Below are 22,405 nucleotides of genomic sequence, written 5' to 3' on the forward strand. Positions count from 1 at the left end.
AGACCCAGGTGTAGGATTCCTCATCTCCAGAGGCTTCCCTGAGCCAGCAGGGGCTTGCAGGTCATTGCCTCGTGGTCAAACCGGAGAGGAGAAGGGCCCCGAGAGAGGCTGCGTCTCCTTACCTCGCTCTGCAGTTTGTGAGCTTTCTTGGCACAGCTCAGCCTCAGGTCCTCTGCCAAGGAAGTGTACTGGGGCAGCGGATGTTTGTAGTCCTGGTCGCTGGCCAGGGTCTGAGCCTTCTTGGCATGCACGAGGGTGACCATGTCCAACGGCAGATGGAACTGCGCCTTTGTGTGTTCAAAGCCTTTCTTGTAATTCACCTAGAGGGGCAGACAGATCAACAGCGGCTATTTCAAAGCCTCCATTTGCAACAGGACCACCAGGGAGAGCAGCTGCAACGCAATTGTCCCAGGTAAGCACAGGGGATGTTGTCGGCACGGCCAGCCTCCTTTCTTTTGGGGACAGCCCAATACGCAGGGCTCGTCTCCAGGTCCTGACATTCACCATCCCCAGTTCTTGGAGGTCACTGACCTGGACAAAGAAGGCCCACAGTTCCCCCATTTGGGGAAAAGACAGAAGTTCAAGGAACAGATATGATATCAGTAATTCCCTTGCTCACACCTTTAGATCTTCCCATTTCTCAGAGGCAGGAAGACGCACGGCTCACCTGTTCCCTGCCCACGATATTTTTCCTATCACCCACTCAAGTTCAGGCACCAAGGATTCTCCTCTCACACTAGCTTAGGATGAGCTTCTGCAAAGCATTATATGACCGTCTGGTCCACCAGGGAGCCAGGAGCAGCGGGTGGATGCTTGGAAACCCAGACCCAAAAGCCCAAAACACATCCTGAGAGAGGAGCAGGGAGATCATTCCAGACCACCAGCTTCATTGCAATCCTAGAGGAGCCATGTTTAAAGGTCTGGGAAGTTCACTTGGGGCTCTCTAGGGAATCAGATGCATAAACACCACCTCTGCCTCCTCATCCTCTGTCCTCCCATTGCCTCCCCACTGCTCCGGCCACCTTTCTCTCACCTCCCACTCCCATCCTGCCCTCACCCCTAGCATAAGGCCAAGGACAATCGTATCCAACTCTACACTCTTATGTCAGCAACCCAGGACAGAAAAGGGGGGGGGAGTTAGAAATGGAGAAACTGAGGCAGAAAACATGTGAAGCTGTGGAAAGAGCGTGAGAGGCAGAGCTGGCTCCCTGGCCCGGCTCTGCCCCTATCTAGCTGACCTTAGGCAAAGGGACTGAACCACTCAGAGTCTCTGTTTCCTTATCAGAGAATGAGGACGAATAATAAGACTGAGTTCCTAGAGGTAGTTTGACAGTTAAATGAGACGTCGCACGTAAGTGTTCAGTCCCCTGTAACATGGTGGACACAGATTTCAGCACTGACGTTAGCCAGCTCACGTATGTGCAAGGAGGCAGAGTTTACCCACACGTGCCAGCATCCAGAGGGTCACCATCAACAATGAGAGGGTCGCTCTGAATCCAGTGCCTACAGGGGCCAGGCAGGTGGCATAAATAAGTAAAGCAAGAAGTGGGGGGGAGGGTGGCTGCACGGCCAGGGGAGCACAGCCCCTTCTGAATGGAGCTGTCACAACCCACTCCGACCAACCGGGGCCTCGGGCAGTGCAGGTCCAGCTTCCAGCCAGAAGCCTAAAACTTTTATGTTTATGCTGAATCTTCCGTTTTTAAAGGTTTGCAATTAATTCACTCCGCAGACCAAACAAAACACCTCTGGAGGCCAAGTCCGGCCCGTAGGCCCCCATTTGTGGCCACCTGTCAAAATCGTAGACTGCCCAGCTCAGAAGGAACCAGAGGGGTCAGCTAGTCCAATACCCCATTTTTACAGAGGAAGAAGCTGAAGCCCAGAGGGGACAAGTGATTTAACAATGCCACGTAGCAAGTTAGCAATAGAACAAATGCCCACACGCAGAAGGACAAACGACACGGGTCCACTGCGCCGTCAGCATCCTCAGGTGGGAGGCCCACAGTCCCCGTCGCATCTTCCCCACTTACATCACTCTGCAGCGAGGTCGCGTGCACTGAATGTGCAAGGCTGATATCGCCTTCCAAGCTCCGGGAGCCAAGCATCTGTCCTTTCATTTTCTCAAATGCCTCTTTGTATTTGTACTAAAGGGAAAGAGAGCGGGAGAGAGTAACAGCTCGGGGACAAGGGACACGGAATGGAAGAGGTGGGTATTGGGTGAAAATGTTTTGTTCTTTTGACAGTAACTGGGTGAGTTAAAAGAAAGCGCGCGGGAGTCGTCAAAAGGTCTATTCTTTCATATGCAAGACTCCCAATGACTAAAGGGCTCGGGTATGAAATGGCAGGACGCGTTAGCACGTGGGCGGCCTGCGCTGGAGGAAGGTGGGAGCATTGTTAACAGTCTCTTCACGTGGACTTGCTTTATGAGCACTCTTGGTGGAGGGTGCATTTCATCTGCCCAGGGTCTATGTTTACAGTCCAGCATTGGGCTTTGTACCCCAGGCTAGGGGATTTTTTGTTGTAAGATATGTTCTTTCTCACTGGTCATTATCTGATTGCCCTAACACAGTCAGTTCTGAGAGCAGAGGATGTTATCCACAGGCAAAAGAAGGCAGGGGTTGGGGGCAAGAGGAATGAAAACCGGTTAGTAGGAAACATTGTCCCAGTAATGGAGGTGGATGCTCACGTCACTTATGATTTCACCCGAAGCCTTTGCCGCTTGGAATGGAATGGCATCCAACCTCAGCTTATATCCACTGTCACGCAGTTTGCTCCAGGACTCCTTATAACGTGTCTGTTGGGAAGACGTGCACCAATAAAGACTTTCATGTGACCTGGTGCGTTCTTAGACTCTGGCTTACCAAAGTGGGAATCTGGTGTGTTGTGGCTCCCCCGCCCTAGCTGGGGTTAGAGATTACTGTGGTTTAACAGAACCCACCAGAGTTGGATCCTGCCTCACACCCACCCTTGGAGGTGGGTAGTGGGGTGGGGGAGGGGTAGAGGGTTAGAGGGGAAAGGTTAAAAGTAAGGACTTTGGAGTCTAGGCACCCAGATTTTTCTGAGCAGCAAGTTGACTGGAAGAAGGAGGCATGAGGTTGCATTTGTAAGGTGCTTTGTGTAAGATAAACAAAAGTCAAATGTCTCTATCAAAGAACAGGAATGGTGGGAGGGGTGCTGATAGAGACTATGGAGGGGAGGAGTTAAGCCCCCAGGTCTCTCCTGGGCACAGCCACTGGATATACTCAGTGGATATATATCACTGGATATATTCCAAGGTTCCCACTTTTTAGCTCCTTGGTACCAACGCTTTTTATACCAGGCAGACAGTTTTCCTAGTCTCGTTCTTTCAAATAAGTTGGACTGTCCTGCAAGACCAGCTACACAATTTGCAGGGCTCAGTGCAAATGAAAATGTGGGGCCCCCTGTTCAAAAATATTGCCTACTTCAAGATGGTGACAGGAGAGCATCAAACCAGGGCGGGGCTCTTCTGAGTACGGGGCATCGTGTGCACACCTGTGAAGCTCGCCCTGACCTCCCATCACTAAAGCCAGTGCCCCCTTCGTCAGCCTCACCTCGCTGATGTTCATGGCATTCAGCTTGGCCAGCAGGACTTCAGGGAGGTCTGTAGTCTGGGTGTAATGATGCTTTACGTTTTCTCCTTGTTCCTTATACAATCTCTGTGGACCGAGAGAGGTTTTGTATGAAACCAAGAGCCCCGCCCCCCATGCAGCCATCAGCCAAGTCACGCTCCAAGAGACCAAGGTGCTGCAGCTGCCACCTCCTTGTAGACACACGGCCGCGGGCGCCCTGCCTCCACCCAGATTTCACAGCTAGCAAGGTGACGTGCACATCATTCTCTCCAGAGTTCCACTTCCTAGCGCAGAACATGACAAGCCGAAACTTTCCCACTCGTAGCATGCTGCTGAGAGGGGTGCCAAATGAGAAAACGAGGTCTAGTTAACATTGAGTAATTTGGTTATTAACTATAAGTCACGAGAGGACACCCAGATGCAGAAGGCATGAGAGAAGACAGCTCTTCCGCACGTGACGTTTTCACCCTCCCCACCTCAATCCTCAGCTCAAGGATTCTTGCCCTAAAAAATGTCTCCCGGGTGGGTCTGGGGCTCTGTTCACCCAGAGCTCTGATTTGGGCTTAGGATATCCTAGTAGTTAGCAATGACACATGCAGTTGGCATCAGCCACCAGGGAAAGTTTCTGAACCAGGCTTTTCCATCCCAAGTCTTATCAGCTGTGTCTAAGTTTCTACGCATCACGGCAGTGCCCCCTAGAGTTGGCTAGGGTAAGGAAGAAACAGGTATTGTTTTTCTTCACACAAAAGTTCTCGTTTGACCCTGTTTCTCAGAATTCGGTTTGATTCTGATGGGCTGATTATCAAGAAATTATAAATTCCTAAATGCATAAGCTTGTAAACCACTCCATCACATGTTCTGACAGGCATTCGGGCCATTTGGGAATGTCTGTCGAATAAAGCACAACCAGAGTAATTTGCTCCATCGAGAAACCAGGGAGAGAATTTTGAAATCCCCTTCCTCCGCCCACAAACACACACACACACACACACACACACACACACGGTTTGTAAATCTTCCTCGTGGCAAGTTGAATGGTTTGAAGATATTCAAAAGCCAAGTCTGCCCTACGCAAGGATCCATGGGCTTCTCCCAGCAGAATCAGCCAAGCAGGGTGAATCCATGTCCTAAATTGCATTTTTATGAGATCTCCTTGTTCACATTCGTCTCCAGCAAACCCTGCGCTGGGAGAGCTGAGGGTCAAGTCTTGGTTTCGCATGGTAAAGGGAGTGTGGGAAACAGCTTGTCTAATGTATATAAATCAGACCCAAATCATTTTCAAAGCCTCCGGGAAATTCAGGGGGCAAGAATTCCTGCTCTTGGGTCCTAAAAAGCCCTAAGCATGGCTTCAGTATTCCCAGTTCTGAAAACAACACTTTCAGACAAAAGGAGAGGGGGAAAAGGCCTCTGCACCGACAAATCTTCCAGACATGCAAATGGGAAGGAACGAGAGCGTCTGTGGGGCTGTGGGGTGGTGGAGCCCCACTTGGCATCCTAAGTGCAGTAACACCCCATTTACATCCTAATGAGGAAGCACCCCCGCTAAGGGGAGCCTCAGCAAAGGACAAGGAGCTCCTTCATCCTTAGGACAACACAAGGAGCCAGCCCAAGAACCCCTCCGCTTCAATCGCCGTGTTGAAAGAAGAGCCCACTCTTAGAGTCATAATGTATATACATTATCACTTACATCCACTGCTTGGGTATAACTAATTCTGGCCTGGACCATCTCCGGAGTGTCTTTAATACTGGTAAACTTCAAAGCATCTGGATGCTGACGGTACTTCTTCTGTTGAGCAGAAAAAGATCAAAGCTGTGAATTTTGTGCTGCTCTTTCATGCCATTTGAAAGAGAAAATCATAGGTTGCTTGAGATTAGAGTGAATTTGTGAACATAATTATTATTCTGCTTCCTCCATCTTTCTATCCTAGGTGCCTTCAGGTTAATATTTGTTTCAATTTAAGAATAACCTCATGTCAATTAACATTAAAGTATTTCTACCCGGTGCAAAGAAAACATCTCAAAATTAGGTTATACCAGTAAAATACTGTAGGATACATACTTAGGAAAGGATTCTTTTTATAGGCTTCAAATACTTTGTCGCTGTTGTTTACATATTTTAGTTTGGGTCTTCTAAGCAAGAAAGACATTCATAGTTACATTTATCCATTTAAGCTTTCTATTTTCTTTTCACAAAAACTTGGCAGATATTATCACAATCAAAATGCTTGCTTTTAACAGTGAGTGAGTGTACACTATCTGATCACTTTAGAGCCTGGTTCAGCTAATATACGTACTAATTCTTTAAAATAATACAAAAACAAGAAAAAGGGTGCTATTCTTGAAAGGAGTCATCACACAGTTTGAAAGATGCTGAAACAAACAAACAAAAAAATCACAAAAAGCTTAAATGCTGGCAAAGGTCTAGGTACCCAGTTTTGAAGTATTCTGAACATCATGCTTAATTTCTTTTTTTTCAAATCAAAGTACATTTTCAAGGGGCTGAAACAATTGTTATTTTAATGGGACCATGGAGTTTATGTTTTCTCAAATCAAATAATTATTTTATAAATACCCCCTCATTTATCTGGTTGGATTTTTGTATACTAGGTTGTCTTAAGAAAACACAGCTCAATATCCCACCCCATCTGGCTGGCCACCTGTTTTCATAAATAAAGTTTTATTGGAACACCTCCATGCTCATTCTTTATCTAAGGCCATTTTCCAGCTGGTTGCTACAGAGACCATGTGACCAGCAAAGCCAAAAATATTTCCTATCTGGTCCTTCACAGAAAAGGTTTGCTGACTCCTGCTTTAGACCACAGGTGTGTGTGTGCATCTGTGGCTCTTTCAGCAGTGCCTGCATTCTCCCCGGAAGTTGAGAGGGCATCCCAATTTGACACTTACCCAAAAATGCACCAGTGTGAAGTGAGATGGTTGGGAAAATTGCAGAAAAACGTCTTGCCTTACTGAAGTTTGAGGCCTGGAATGAGGCCAGGCCATCAAAGAAGATAAACACTTTTGTTGAGAAAGTTTGCAAAATGAGGTGGCAAAAATTAGGAACATGGTGGGCTAAATGGTTCCCCAAAGATCCTTTGGTTGCCAGACTCAGATGCGTGAAGGAAATCGCCTTGAAGTTTAAATTATACATATATATGACCATTATTCTTCATTTCCTTTTATGAGTGGGCCCAATGGTGAGAGTCTGGGCTCATAAGTCCTCAAACCTAAATGTTTGTTCCCGTAAGTTTTTCCTGCTCATCCTCCCACGAGGGCCTCTCCTTAACCACACTGAACGAGTTAGGGCAGTGCCATCCCCACTGAGTTCCCAGGGTCTTCTGAGCCCTGAGTGTTCACCAAGTTCCCTAAAAATTAGGCCAACCAGAGTGAGGCCATCTTTGAAATCAACTCTGCGAGGGTCAGGGAACTAGAATGAGCTCCCATGGGAAAATATCAATGCTGGACAGGTGTGTTCTAAAAACCAGCACAGGTGTCTCTCTGTTTTAACTATTCATTCAGTAAGAAAGTCTCCTCAAAAAAGGTCCCTGCAGGCTTGTTGCCAAAGCTAAATTCCCCTGGGGCTATGGCCATTATGGTCCCCTTCCCACACAGAAAAGTCCAGCAAGACCAGGCTGCTCTGAAGGCAAGGAAGGAAATGCTCACTAGCCTTCTGAGTAAGTCCCTCCCCAAACAGTCAGGCAGGGAGGTGGACTTGAGCTGTCTGATGGCACCCAGCCTCTGTGTGAGCCTGGCAGCTTTCCATCGGGGACAATTCTGCCCCCTAGGGGATGTTTGGGGATGTCTGGAGATGATTGTAGTTGTCACAACTGGGCAGAGGGTACGATTGGCATCTAGTGGGTAGAGAGGCCAGGGAAGTGCTAAACATCCTGCAAGGCACAGGACAGCCCTGGACGACTAAGGATTCTCAGAATGTCAGCAGTGCCAAGGCTGAGAAACTAATCTGGTCTTTCAAATAGCTGCTCTATGATACTGTCGTAAAATGTGAGGACACAGTTCTTTTGACAAGCAAGAATGCCTTAAGGTCCAGCCGGGGTGGCTAGAAGCAGGCAGGAGTGAGGCAGAAGTGAGCACCTCCCCAGGAAAGACCACGTCATGTGCTGGACACCACGTGAATATTCAAAAACTATTTACACTGTGGCATAGAGAGGAAGAGTATGTGCATAAAGTCACCAAAGGGCTTTCTGGGTGTAATAAATGTATCTTTTCATCATCTCTCCTGTGTTGCTTCATTAAAAAGGTAAGTTGGTGGGTAGCAATTGAGCTCTGTTTGATTATCATTATTATTCATAATATCATTTGTCACCCACTTTGTTTTTGCCAGAGCTCTATGGGCCCCCACTGGTGTGTGTTTGGTATGTGGTTTCTCTCTAATTACCAGCCCTAGTCTGGGTTTTGAGGCCTTTCATGTGGCTTTGCCTTTTTCTTTGCCTTTTGAGTGGAAATTATTTTAATTTTATACAGAAACGCCGCACGCCTAATGCAGCCAGGCCTGTTACAGGCTGTCAGGAAATCTCACCTCACTAATGAGTTCTCCTGCCTTCTTCGCCTGCTCCACATTTAATGACCCGGTGGCGACCCAGCCCGTGCCTTTCATCCACTTCACATCTGCCCTGTATTGGTTCTGACAAAGGAGAAAGGGGGAAAAAAAGGCAGGCCATTGTTGGTGCACAGACATTTAAAGGGCTATTAACGGCTCCTGGCGCAGCCTTGGTGCCAGCTGAGTCAAATTAGATGCCACTGTTGTCTTACCCATTTCTGCACAGTCACAGGTAAGGCTCCAAAATGTAAATTAATTTCCCCTTTAATTGGAGCCATCCCTTGGGATGGTGGCGCTAGGCCCCACCCAACACTACTGGGGGTGGCTCGGGAGGGGCCCAACGCACCTTGCCCCTCATTACGGACTCCTGTCTACCTTGGAAAGAAGCGCGTCCTCATTGTCTGCGCTCCCAATTTTCTTGTTTAAAATCACATGCAGGGGAGAAGAAAATGAGACTTCACAACAGAACCCAGGTGGGAACTATTCGAGGGCATTTCACAAGACATCCGAGGCCTCCCCCGGTGCCAATTCCTTCCTATGCACCTCGGTGGGGGACGAGGGGCATTTCTTCTCATTTCTTTACTTGCCATTGAATGAGTAGTTTTAATGGGAAGCCATTTAAATGGACACTTCTCTCAAACTAGTCCATCATCTATCTATCACGAAACAGCTCTACCAGGAAGGGTGTGTCTACACACACACACACACACACACACACACACACTGGCGTGCAGGCACGTACATCACTCTGTAAGCCGTAAGCCTTCTTCGCCCATTCCACCTTCATGTCTGTGGGCAAAGCCGTAAACTGATGTGATGCTGTCTTGTAGCCTATGTCTGTGGCTAAATGCTGAGCCTTGCGGGCATGTACGAGGTGGACCATGTCCAGGGAGACGTGGCACTGAGATTTGGTGTCCTCGAATCCCTTCTTATACTCCAGTTCACTCTGCAGCTTGGACATGTGCAGCGAGTGGCTCATTTGCGAATCGCCCTGTGCACCCTGTGCCCCAATGAGCTTCCCTCTGGACCTCTCATAGTCCTCCTTGTACTTCACCTAAGGAAGAGGAATAGAGCAGGGATGAGTGTTGGGCTTCAAACCACAGGCATGAGAGTTAAAACAAAGCCATTTGACAGAATCCTACCAGAACTAGAGTCATAAAGAAAGTTTGCCTCCTTCAAACAACTGATATGTTTCCTTTCATCAAACAGTGACATAAAATATTACTACCCATTACTTCCCTTTTCACCTTGGCTGCCAGAAATCTCAGAGCTAAACCAAATGCTCTGCTATGGTAACAGTTTTCTACCAATTTCCAAGTGAAATTCCATCTTTTTTCTAAATATTTCAGATCACTCTTTCTGGATTTATTTTTAAGTGGCCTGTTGTCTTCCATGAAAGCCACCTTAAAATCTTTTTGATAATAGTGAAAACATTATAAATAAAAGTAGCCATGAAATGAAAAAGACAAAGAATAGCCAAATTACAACTGCTGTTTAAGGAGCTCAAATTAAAGAACTGGGGTATATATAAATAACTATTTAGGAGTATGGGGAGCAAAAGGTAACATGCTGTTGGGAAAAAAAACACTTGACCAAGAGTAATGAGGGCCAGAAGAAAGAATAAATATGAAAAAGCTTTGAAAACTAACAAGATACCAGTGTGTGGCATTATTTTCAACATTGTCATTATTACGGGAATCGGGAGACTCAGGCTCTACTCTCATCTCTGCCAACAACATCAGCATCAATATCTGCCACCGTTTATTGAACACTCACTATGAGCCAAACACAGGATAAACCTGTGCAACTCAAAGTGCATCCACAGACCAGGGCTGGTTTATAAAATGTTACCAGCTGACAACAAGATAAGCCGCTTATGGCACAATGTAAATCAACCATATCACTAAGCCACTGTTGGGTTCAGATGACTTTTATTTATTTACTTTTTTTTTTGAAGCAAGACTTTCTCATTGAGGAAAGCAGAGTTTGACTTACCTTCTGGCCCCAGTTTCTTATCTCACATCAGACTCATAACAGATTGCATTAGATTATAACACATTTAATACACATCAATTCATTTCATTTCCTCATCACTATTTTGCAATTGCCAATTTACCAGCACATTAACTGAGATTTTGAAAGGTTAAAGAACCTGCCTGAAGTAACAATGCTAGTAGATGATAAGGCTGGGATTTTATCCAAGATCTATCTGACATCAGAGCTGGTATTCTTAACCATTAACAGGCCACATCTGTAGAAACTCATGGGATGGGCCGGGTGCGGTGGCTCATGCCTATAATCCTAGCACTCTGGGAGGCCGAGGCGGGAGGATTGCTTGAGCCCAGGGAGCTATGATCATGCCACTGCACTCTAGCCTGTGTGACAGAACAAGACCCTGTCTAAGGAAAAAAAAAAAAAAAGTCACGGGCTGTCTCTGGGCATCAGTTTATCTGTAAAGTGAGGAATCTGGATTATTCCTCTTGCTGTCACTACCAACAACAACAGTTACCACCTAGCAAAAATCAATGTGCAGCAAGCAGTTCAATAGGCACTGACATGATTATGTCATTGCAAGGTGATTGTTGCAATGAGGACGGGAGAGATTAATGACCTGCCTGGACACTTCGAGATTCTCCTGGGTGCAAAGTGGCAGGATTCTGTGATCACTTGGACGAGTTGGGGACTGACTCACCTCGCTAGCCAGGTCCCTCTTGGCTTTGGCTGCCAGGAAGGGCAAGGAGTCAAGACGTAGCTCAAAGCCTTTTGCCTTCTGGTTCTCCCAGCTGCTCTTATACAGTTTCTAAGGGGATTTGGGAGAGAAGGGGAGAGGGTTTCACATGAGAGGGCTTCTCTAGGCTCTGTAATGACCACTCTAGGAAGGCAACACCGATCACATTCTTCCATAGAAACTCCGACAGCCACAGAAATCGTGCACTCTGAACACAGCCGGGCCTTCGTGTTCCTGCCTTAAGGCCTCTTGGCACATAGGGCTTCAATCCAAAGCAGCAGAAATGAAGCTCCAGAAGCCGTGAGAACTACCAGGAGTCTTCATGGAAGTCTCAAAGCCAAGCCAAAGGTGGAAAACATTGCAAATACAGCCACATTTCTGCAGTCTGTTCTCCACCTCTGCCTGAAGTAGCAATGCCAGCAGATGGTAGAGCTGGAATCTACCCAGCTGCACCCCATCCCCTTTCTCTTCCCGCTCCTCCAACCTCTAGTCCACCTGGGTGTTTTCCTTGCTCCTCCCATTCCCTCTCCTGCCCCTCCCTCCAGATTTCAAGGAAGGCTCCCCTCCCTTTCCGTGTATGAACCGATTTAGTTTCTCTTTCTTCGTCCAGCTCTCCCCCTACCGATGACTTAGGTCAGAACCCAGAGACCTGGGAGCTGAGCAGGGGGACCCAAGGAAGGCCCCTTCTGGGAAGACACAGACAGGGAGAAGTCGAGACCACGGGTACTTTCACATCTAATGGCCACCACTGCGCTCACTTCTCCGACTGCTTTGTGTACGAGCTCACTGAAGCCTCATGGCAAACCCAGTGAGGAGAGGATGGGTATTAGCCTCATTTTCCAATGGGACAACTGAGAGTAAAGAATTTGGCCAAGGTCACACACCTAAGTAAGTGGCAAAACCAAGGATCAAATCCAGGCAGTTTGGAGATAACATTTGAGCTCTTACTCACTCCCTTCTACTGAGACTGTTTCAACTCTGGTCCCTGGAACAACCACTGCCTCCTACCTCCCTCCTACCAGGACATACTTGGTGGCTCCACCAGCTCACCCCAGTGAAAGTTCGTCTCCCACTCCCCCAGTACTGATCCGGAGCCAGATCTACTGGGCAAGCTGTTTTTGAATGACCAGATTGTGTAACCTCCGTGGACATAGCCACCACCAATGCAGCTGGTGGGCTTGGTTCACCAGGCGGCTACACACAGGGGAGCGGAGCCCACAGCCGCCCACTCCCTCCCTCTTGCTGTACCTCACTGAGATTTGCAGCGTTGGCTCGGGCCTGTAAGAAGAGAGGCTCGTCTTTGCTGATGCTGTACTGGTGGACAGACTGCTCATTCCCAGCCTTGTAGGCCACCTGTCAGAGAGACTCTGAATCAGGAGCAGGCAGCAGGGGCAGGGGTAGGTGGGGTGGCATTGCTCACGGTGTCTTTATTTCTGCGTGGCACTTCTCTAACTTGCACAGAAAGTCCCTTACAAAACCCACCAGACCAGACTCTGGGGGTGGAACACAGCAAACAAGGTTAAGGCAGGAGAGGTTGATGGCAGGAGAAGCAGCAGGAAGGAGCCGGGAGAAAAACGTGGCCAGAGGACCAACCTGAAAACCCCTCTAGGGTTTCTGTGTTTACACCTGTCCCTTGAGATGGTATCAACTTCCCTAAGCTATTGCCATCTACACTGTCCACAACCATAAAAAATAACCCCTACAGGGTTGAGATTAGCACAGACTCCCCAGGTGGGAAAAATAAGAGGCCCACTCTGCTTCCTGCACCCCCATAATTAATCTTAATGCCTTCATAACTACTGACACGAGGAAAGTGAGCACACGCAGACATCACCGAAAACTCATCACTCTTCTCTTTCTCTCTCCCCTTCCCCTCTAACCCCGACTTCGAGTTTCCAAACAGTGGCTTCTGCTGAGTTATGTTGACAGTTCCCTTCTGGCAGGTGTACCTGGGCCTTTAGGAAGGGAAGCTAGGAAGGTGCTAGCCAGATTGTGGCAACAGCCGCTCAATGTTGAACACTAATCTGTAAGTAACATATGTAGCGCCTCATCCTTCTGGCCCCGTATTTGAGCTCAAGTGGGCATGAGCTGCCCACATCCCAGAAGCAAATTATCTCCAAGATAATTCTACACTGGCTCCAGAATTATAGTCTTTGGTGCAGAGACGGGAGAAGGAGAAAGGAGAAAACGGGAACAAGGGCATATTGAGCTGAAAGGGAATACAGTAGGTCCTGCGTCATCCCTAATAATCCAGGGAGAAGCGTGGTGGGTGAAGCAGTGGGGCCTGCTGCCCAGTTCTAGAAGCAGCCTGAGGCCTGCGGAAAGCCAGCCAGCCTATTTAAAGGGAAGGCTCTTTGGCTCTTGGATCGTGCCTGGGCAACACCTGCTGTTGTCCCCGGAGGTTCCCAGGCCCATGACACAGCACTTGGTGGAGAAAGGGCAGCCCAGGACTCACCCCACTCTGCAGCCCCTGGCTCTTCTTGGCATGCTCCATCTGGGCGCTGTCTGCCACGCTGGTGAACTTCAGCTCATCCGCCCTCTGCCGGTAGCTTTTCTGTTTCCAAAGAAGGAGGACCCCATAGCATTAGGTTTGGGCTGCCCCTGACACCCTACACACACACACATACACACACACACACTTTCTGTGGCCCAAGGGTCTCCTTGGGGGAACATTCCAGTTGGTCCTGCAGCTTATGCAAAACCACACAGTCCTGAGACAGCCGCTCTGGGGAGCTTGTTTTAGTTGCTATTACTGGATGGAAAATGTAATTTGCTCCCTCTGGCAAATCCTATATTTCCCCGTGTCCCCTGGGATGTATACATTTTATAAACCTAAACTTGACACAGGACGGTGAGGTGGAGGGAACATAGACTTCAAAACCATGAAGACTGAGATTCAAATCTTACCTCCCCCTCTTTCCAGCTTTGTGACACTGGGCACATCACTGAATCGACCTGAGCCACCCTTGCTTTGCGTATACAGCAGGGACAGCAGCAGAAGCTGCCTTGCCCTGGGGTGGAGCGGAGGCTTCAGTGCCATGCTTTATGTGTGAGTCAAATCCTCGGCAGTGTTTAGGACACAAGTGTCACCATTATCCATGGTGTTGTCATGATCATCAAGGGTGCAATCAGCTCTAAGGAAGGGGAGGTACCAGCAGCCACCAACAGAGGGCCGGTGCTCGAGGTTCGTCTCTACAGCTTCTTATCCCCTAGATCGCTGAGGTCTTGTCCTCATAGTGTTCCCATCTCACAGCCACGAATTAAGTGGCAAGTTTTCAAATGTGCTAATTCTGTCCCCCCGCGGGGACTTCTTGTCTTTCCTAAAGATTAGCTCCTTTGGTTTTTCCACTGGAGTAGCCAAAGTTGCTGGGAAAGGTGGCCACTGAGGACGGCCGTGGGAGCAAAAGCTTCCCACGGTGTGGCAAGCAGAGATGAGCTCAGCCTGGTTCCGGGGCCATCCGCAAGAGGGTTATAGCTACCAACTGACCCCAAAATAGTGATTGGAACATTGGAAACTCCAAATTTCCTCCTTTTAGGGAAAAAAAAATCTAGAGAAAAACATTCCAAAGAGACTTCTAATTCTCCTTCCGAGTGCCACTGTGTTGAACGGGAAAACTCCTTCATCACATAATTGAAGGAAGCCACATTGCCCTCCCATTGTTGGAATTCCTGGTCATCCCAGACTCTGCATTAGCCAAATCGTTAAGTCCTTACTGAGGAGCCAAGAATCCACTCTTTTCAGAGCACAATAGGGGTGCAAAAAAGGTAAAGTAGATGACATCCACTTTAAGCAGCTTAAAAATGAGGAGGCAGTGCAGGAAGTGAGATAGAAACTGACATTCCTAAAGCTATACGGCCAGTTGGCTGGGCCCTCCTCCACCCCACCGCACCCTGCCCAAGACAGATAGATGCCAAATGTCTGTGGTCAAGAGCTGGGGCACTGGATCAAACACACTTGTACAGATCCCAGCTCTGCTACTTACTTAAAGCATAATGTAAGTCTCACTTATCCTGTATTAATGGGATAACCGTAGTATCTACTCACATAGGGCTATGGCGACCTGCAAACAGCAATATGTATATAACACAAAGTGGTCAATAAATGACACCATTGATTAAGTAGTTATTATAAGTCCGTAAGTGGCAGCTATTACAATCACTGTTATTCTCATTTGCAATAGAGATGCCGACTCAGCCTTCCTGGCCCTGAAGCAAGAATCCCCTTTGCAGATCCCAAACAAAGTTCCTGAAATAGTCACACTTCCAAATGAAATGTCCTTCAAAAGTCCTCCTCTGCCTGCTGCCAAAGCCAGCTCTCCCTGGCATGAAGAGAAGCACAGGCTTAGAGACTCAGGGACCTTGGAGAGTGTCCATGTAACCTTCTCATTTTTATATGAGGGAAAAAGGACCCAGAAGGTTGAGTGACTTGTCCGAAGTCTGCAGTGAGTTTAAGGCACAGGGATAATGAGAACACTGGCCCCCAAATACCAGACTGTCTGATCTGGAAGAAACCACATGTTCCTCGCACAAGAAATACACTTCTTATATACATTATAACCTTTCTAAACCAAATTTTTCTTTGGATGCAACTGCTACTTAAAGTAAAATGGTAGGCTTCTTAAAAATATCATCCCAGGAAGTTTAAGAGTATGAAAAGTTAGTTCAGGGTGTGCTACAGGTGCAAAATGAAGAAGTGATCCCTTCTGAATTACATCCACAGTAAGCCTAGGGGGTGCAGAGGGGAAATCAGAGGAAAAGATCACTCCCAGGACTCCGGGGCTGAGCACTGCAGGAGGCCAGGGGCCTATGCGCAGGTTACCTCGCTGACCAGCTGTCCAGCCTTCTTGGCCTGCTCCAAGTTGAGACTCCCCTCGGTCAGCCACCCAACTCCCTTCATCCACGCCAGGTCAGCCCTGTACTGCAGCTGCAAAAGAAAAACCCCAAAGCTCTCATCAGACACAGGGATGCAGTTAGGACAAAGGTGACGGGAGAGTTAGGAAGATCTTGATCCTGCACTTGTCTTCCTAGAAGAACTGCTCCCTGCTCCGTAACAGTCAGGCAGATCTCTACTTGGGAAGTGAAGCCACTGGGCTCACCTTGTAACGACAATAGCATGTTCTACCTTAGTGCTGAGACATCCCAACCTTGGCAAAAACAGCATTTCTCATATTTTTTGACCAAGGACCTTTTTTGCCAGGCTGTAAAAAATCTTTTGCAAGATTTTCTTACCATTTTCAACATTTGCTTCCCCTCCACCCATCTGTATTACCAACACGTCTTGACTTTCACAGTAGCTCTGAACTCCAATCCTCTGCCTCTAGTCTCCATTGTCTTGACTATCTCTCCAGCTCCCCACTTGTCCTCCCTGGGCCCAGCACATCTCTAGCAGTTCTTCCTAGTCCTCTGAGTTTTAGAACAGTCTCATGCACAGGTTCAAAATCATTCTGAAAGTGTATCCAATTGCAAGGTATGCATGGGGAGGATGGGCAGTGAGTGAGGGCTCACCTCGCTCTGCAGCCCGTAGGCTTTCTTGGCCCACTGGGTCTTCATGTCTTCGGGCAGCACGGTGTATTCATGCAGTTTCTTCCTGTAGTCCAGGTCACTGGCGAGAGCTTGGGCCTTCTTAGCATGCCTGATGTTTACCATATCCATGGGAAGGTGAAATTGGGTCTTGCTCTCTTCAAAGGCTTTCTTGTATTCAACCTTGGATGTACCAAAACAAGGCCCATTTAGTTAGTCGAAGCCTGTACTCGCAGGAGTGATATGAAAATGCAGGAAAGATTCCCAGGTTTTCAGGAGGTATTGGCACCATGGGCAATGCCACCCTTCTGTCAGAAAGGTGTGACTCAATTCCTGGCTCTGTAAGGCAATGTCACTGGGAAGATGAGGTTCCACACGACTTTGTCTCCAAGAGGACTGTCTCTTGCCAATCCTACATCTTTTACCTGGCTGCTCTAGGAGAAGAACACCCTATCCATGGTTTCCATAGAAGCTTTAAGAGGCAGAATAACAAGTTTGGGCTAAAGAGCCAGATAAGCCTGAGTTCAAACCTGATCAGCCCCTTACCAGCTGGATGAAAGTTATATCACCTCCCTAAGGGCTCATTTTCCTCTTGGGGACTGCTGTGATAAGTAAACGAAATAGTAGCTGAAATGTGCTTAGTACAGGGACTGTCACCTAGCAAACACTTGATAAATGTTAATAATAAGGATGACAATGACAATGGTGGTATGGTGGTGATGATGGTGATGATTGTGGTGGTGGTGATGGTGGTGATGATGGGGATGATGGTGGTGATGATGGTGGTAATGATGGTGATGATGGTGGTGATGATGATGGTGGTGATGATGGTGATGATTGTGGTGGTGGTGATGGTGGTGATGATGATGGGGATGATGGGGATGATGGGGATGATGGTGGTGATGGTGGTGATGACAGTGTGGTGGTGGGAAGAGGTAGTATGCTACAGTAGAAGGAGTGTGGTGCCAGGCAATAAGAGTTCTATAGTCTAATTCTCTACCACTATCACTGGCTACCCCACGACTTTGGGCAAGACAATCTTTTTGGCCCCCAGTTGCTCCAATTGCAAATATAAAATACCAATTTGTTCTCCATGTAAAATGAAGCCAAATTCTCAATGTCTCTCTATGCTTCGTGACTATGCACACTTCATATGGCTCATACTATAGACATATCCAAAACAGCTGTTGACTCCGATGCCAACTCTCTTATTCTACTCAAGCCATGGCATCTTAATGATTCATCGGGTAATTATATCCAACTGCACCATCAAAGCAGCAAATGCTGACCTCCCAGCTTGCAGCAGGCAGTCATAAAACAGAAACTCCATGCTCATATGTCTTTTTTTGCCTGTCCAGCATTGGCAGAGATTGGCAGACAAGACTTGATTAGAAACTAGGTCTGTCTCTCCTAGCAGAACTCTCCTTCACGAAAGGCTTTTGGTAAGTGACATTTACCAAGGTTAATCTCCAGCCATTACAGTTGTTTACAAAGTGTGTCATTCTGATTGGTTGGAGTCTGGGATGCCCCATTTGTTTACTAAATATTTTGAATACAGTGTGCATTTGTGACCACAGAATTTGTCCAGGGCAGCACTACAATAAACTGAATACTTTGCCTAATTCTCCCAGCAGAGTTAAGCTCCATGAGGGAAGAACTTATGTGCTGTTTGTTCTTATCTTCCCAGGGTCTCATGCAGTGTCTTGCCCATAGAGGTCCCTTGGTACACATCTGTAACATGCATAAATGCAGCTGCACCTTGATCAGTAGATGCTGTCACCCTTAGGGCCACATTCCTCATCTACTTTAAAAGAACAGTATGCTTTGACAAAATAAAGAAACTGAACAAACTTCTTAACGCAAGCCAGGAAAGAAAGAGTTGCAAGGGGAAGTCAATAAAAAGGTAAAAGTCCCAGGTGAAGTAGACCCCGAAAAACTTTTAAAGTAACACAACTGTAAGTGAGGGGTTGGGGTGGAAAAAGAGCTTACCTCACTGCTCATCTTGGCAACCTGCAGGGAGTGCAGAAGCCTAGAGTCGGCAGTTTCCGTGGCTTTGCCTTTTGTTTTTTCATAATCTTCTTTGTATTTAATCTTGAGAGAAAGAAGAAAGTCTACTGTGAGTGAGAGAGAAACTTTGCCATCTAAGGGGCTCTGGTTTTAACAAGTGCAAGGGGAACAATTCTGAAAAAACACCTCCCAGTCTTTCAAGAATCCAGAAGAAGATTAAAGTATTGTGATGTTTACAATGTTAGCGATCATTATTTTCTTCTGCAGGACCACTGACATTTTATTGGAACCATTTCTTATGCATTTCTGAGTTAATGAGAGAAAACCTACATTGCTAGCAAGCTCCCCAGAGGCTTTGGCGGCCAGCAGAGACATGGCATCCAGCTTCATCTCAAAGCCTTTCCCCTTTGTCTTCTCCCAGCCTTCTTTGTACTTAACCTGACAAACAAAAACACAGGTGAATAGGAGTTGCTATTCATATTCCTGCCAAAATGAAAGAGGATTTTTTTAAAGCAAAGTTTGTTTCTTCATCTTTTCACAGACCAGAGTCTCGGCCATTATTATCGAACTGATAATAGTAATTATGAACACAGTTCATCAATTCCTTAGCCATAGGGCTATGCAGCTCGGTGGTAATGGGACAGGACAAAGAGAAGACCCCTATGCTCCCCTCGCTCTGCTATTCTTAATCATGTGACTTTGGGCAACCATCTCTTTGGGCCTCAGTCTACCATTTGCAAGAAGAATATCATATCATCTTTCTTAGGGTTGCTATGAGAATAAATTTGATATGGTATATGAAGAGAGATTCTAAACTGGTAAAATGTAACACAGATGTAAGGTGTTGATATTGTCATGGTAATAACAGCCACTGATTATTGGGTCTTTCCAAAATGCTTTCTACTCATGCACTGCAAACCTTCGAATTAAGCCTGCGAGGCTCACAGAAATTAAACAGCTCACCTAGCTAGGGTCACATAACTATAGAATGACAGTGCCAATATCTGAACCAAACATGTGATACCAAAGCCCATGCCACTAACTGTGCCCCTGCAACACCCCCTCGGGGTTATGCTAATCCTATACGTACAGTGCCTACCCCAGCATCAAAAAGACATTCAAAAAATGTTGGTTCCTTTTTTTTCTTCTCCTGCCCCACAAATCCCCTCTAGAGGGAGAAGCCTAATCACAGCCTACTTGTGACTCCAAGAAGAGTCTGATGATTAAGGTTGGTTTTCTTAAAACTTGAATTCCCTACACACAGCAAATCAGCAGGCCATCAGGATGATGGTGAGGAATGTGTGTGTGTTCACACGCAAACTGTAACACATGTTCGTATAATGAGTATTAAATTGCTATGACCAATTTAGCCCTAGTGAACTACAAACTACCATGCGCCATGAGACAGCAAATTTCAACGTTATCACATGATGGATGCCTTTGATGAACCTCTCTCAGGAACAGAACACTCCTTACTTGTCGGACTACCCTGTTATCTTCATTTTCACACCCATGCACAGCCCTAGCTTTCTCCCCTGGTGGCTTGCTTACCTCGCTAAAGAGTTCGGCATTGGTTTTGGCCTTCACCAGCTGAGGTACGTCCTGTGGCAATGTGTAATTCAACTTATTTTTCTCATAGTCAGCCCGGTAATTCACCTGTTGGATTTAAAATAAATCTGCAAGGTTTTTATGTGGGCAGAAGAAGAACTTTGGAGATAGTACTATCTTTCCCACTTTCCCCTTGGATCTGTAGCTGAGAAGGAGTTTCTGGGGAAGGCATTTTACCAGGAAGCCTGTAATTTTGTGAATGTTTGAAATTAATAGATGGAAGATGTCAAATGAAAAGTATTCTCTCTACTTTTGAACCTATTGAAACTTTCCATAATAAAAAGTTTAAAAGGAGGAGGGTCATTTCATGGCTGTATGTGTCACCATTAACGAAAGTCAAATCCTTCAGGGTCAGATGTCCAGAAACCTCAAATATACTGCAAGAGCCCCAAGTCCAGCCGGGCAAGGGCAGGTCACTTACATGACTCAGTTGCTGGGCATTGATTTTGGCTTGAACAATCTGTGGAGTGTTGGTCACAGAGCTGTACTTCAACTTATCGATGCTTTGCCTATAGTTGACCTGTTAAAAATAGGCCCAAGAAGATGTCACTTGCTCTTTTCTCTAAGATTTGCTTAACTCCCTTCCTCTAAGCTCAGATTTTCCAATTATTCCAAAGAAATCAGATAATCATACTATTATGCAAAATTTTATAATTGTTAAATGTTGGAAAATAGTTCAATATTTTTAAAGTCTAGGGACCCAAGTGAAATGGACCTAAGGGCCACTTTGGGCCCACTAGGTGCTAGCCTGCATACTCCATGTCATCCCTGGGTCTTGTAATCACTTCATTCTTGCCTGTCCCAATACCAGCTAAAAATAATTATGACTAGCACATGATGCTTACTTTGTGCGTGGCACTATTCCAGGTGCTTCACACATATTAACTCATTTAATACTTCCAACCACCCTATGGGTAGGCACTAGTATTATCCCTACCTTACAATGTGGAAACTGAGGCACAGAGACCTAAGTGACTTGCTCGAGGTCACCCAACTAATAAGTGTCAGAGCTCGGATTCAAATCCCAGAAGTCTGCCACCTAAGGTGGCTCTTAACTTATACACTATAATCCTTGTTTGCCAAAACTGGTGTGCTTGGAACTGTAGCTTGTTATTTTACAGATGCACAAAGGGTTCCCCATAGCCAGAGCTAGCATCGTTTACACAGGGAAATATATTCCAGGCACAAATCAATGTCTTACAAATTAACCTCTAGAACAGGACCTAGGAAAAAACAGAGAGTGCTTTGGACACTGGGCTACAGAGTGTCTTGTTAGATTTGGAAATAAAGGACAGCATTGCTTTATGGTTTTTAGTTAATGATTCAAGGAGAAAACTTCTTGCATGTTCTGAGTTTTGGATATGGGGGTACGTAAGGAAAACTAGGAAATATAAAGTCATTTCAATGTCAACTATTAATGAGATTAGAGTACAGTGGCTTCCTAATGCATTAATTCAGAGGGAAACATTATCATCTCACAATAGAGTCTATTAGAATTCAAAATTATGCACGACAAAATGTCACAAAAACTATATTTTTTAAATGGCATATTCCTTTCCGATAATTCTGCATTAAGTATGTTGCAGAGCACAATTACTTTTCTCTGCAGGACATAATTAACAGTCTCCATGATTAATCACATCTTTGCAATCTCACAAATGCTCGGCCATTGCTTCAATCTGCATTTTGAAGGGTTTTTGTGCTAAAGACAGAGTCTCATTTTAATTCTACTGGTGTTTATAAAATCTGTCTAAAGGGAAGATTCTCAAATTAAGGACTCATGCGTGTTTATTTAATTTCACAGCTATTTTACCACCTTTAAGGCTACCAGACAGAAAGACCACAATGTTCTTGTCAATGGATTCCCCAAACATCCTGAATACTGATGTCCTTACATCAGGGGTGATAAACTCAAATGCACACCAGAACCAGGAAGGTAAGGTGAAGTAAGGTAAGACAATAGGGAACAGCCACCACTCAGTCCCAGCCAGTTGCTGCCACCTAGGAACTAGGGCCAAATTTCCCAGAGTTTTAAGAAAAGGTAAAAATATTAATTTTTATGTGAACTCATAACTTTATATGTTGGTTCCATTTTTTTTTTAAATACTGTGTGGCCAAACAGGATGCTTCTGCACCCTGGATGTGGCTCATGGGCTGCCAGTTTAGAACCCACCTCTAAACTCAATTGATATTTCTAATCCAGCCTAATTTAATTCTTTTATCAGACTTCCCCAGATGGGCTAGTTATAATCTAAGTGCATAGTTTGATCCAGAGTTTTATATAGACAGATGTAATAGCAAGTCATGTCATAATGGGAACACGGAGTTGTAGGAATCTATCTTGTTTTGTTTGTGCTCCTTATTAGGCATGATTTCTAGAATTCTACCGCAAATGCACTC

General features: G+C 46.2%; 1 protein-coding gene across 4 annotated transcripts in view; it reads right to left on the minus strand.

Annotated features, from left to right (window-relative positions):
• The window catches only part of NRAP (nebulin related anchoring protein), a 64,381-nt gene that overhangs the window by 21,003 nt on the left and 20,973 nt on the right, over positions 1–22,405 (minus strand). For 3 of the 4 annotated variants that reach the window (XM_069460402.1, XM_069460401.1, XM_069460404.1), the window contains 16 exons: positions 20,427–20,525; positions 19,949–20,053; positions 18,728–18,835; positions 18,380–18,481; positions 16,376–16,573; positions 15,690–15,794; positions 13,326–13,424; positions 12,119–12,223; positions 10,835–10,942; positions 8,885–9,196; positions 8,122–8,226; positions 5,275–5,373; positions 3,570–3,674; positions 2,684–2,791; positions 2,028–2,141; positions 123–320 (listed from right to left, as the gene is read on the minus strand). In XM_069460402.1, coding sequence (XP_069316503.1) covers positions 123–320; positions 2,028–2,141; positions 2,684–2,791; positions 3,570–3,674; positions 5,275–5,373; positions 8,122–8,226; positions 8,885–9,196; positions 10,835–10,942; positions 12,119–12,223; positions 13,326–13,424; positions 15,690–15,794; positions 16,376–16,573; positions 18,380–18,481; positions 18,728–18,835; positions 19,949–20,053; positions 20,427–20,525 — 2,070 coding nt within the window. The remainder of the gene's footprint in view (positions 1–122; positions 321–2,027; positions 2,142–2,683; positions 2,792–3,569; positions 3,675–5,274; positions 5,374–8,121; positions 8,227–8,884; positions 9,197–10,834; positions 10,943–12,118; positions 12,224–13,325; positions 13,425–15,689; positions 15,795–16,375; positions 16,574–18,379; positions 18,482–18,727; positions 18,836–19,948; positions 20,054–20,426; positions 20,526–22,405) is intronic. The other variant, XM_069460403.1, reaches the window with a different exon arrangement.

Source organism: Eulemur rufifrons, chromosome 28 (genome assembly GCF_041146395.1).
Source record: "Eulemur rufifrons isolate Redbay chromosome 28, OSU_ERuf_1, whole genome shotgun sequence".
Lineage (NCBI taxonomy): Eukaryota > Metazoa > Chordata > Mammalia > Primates > Lemuridae > Eulemur > Eulemur rufifrons.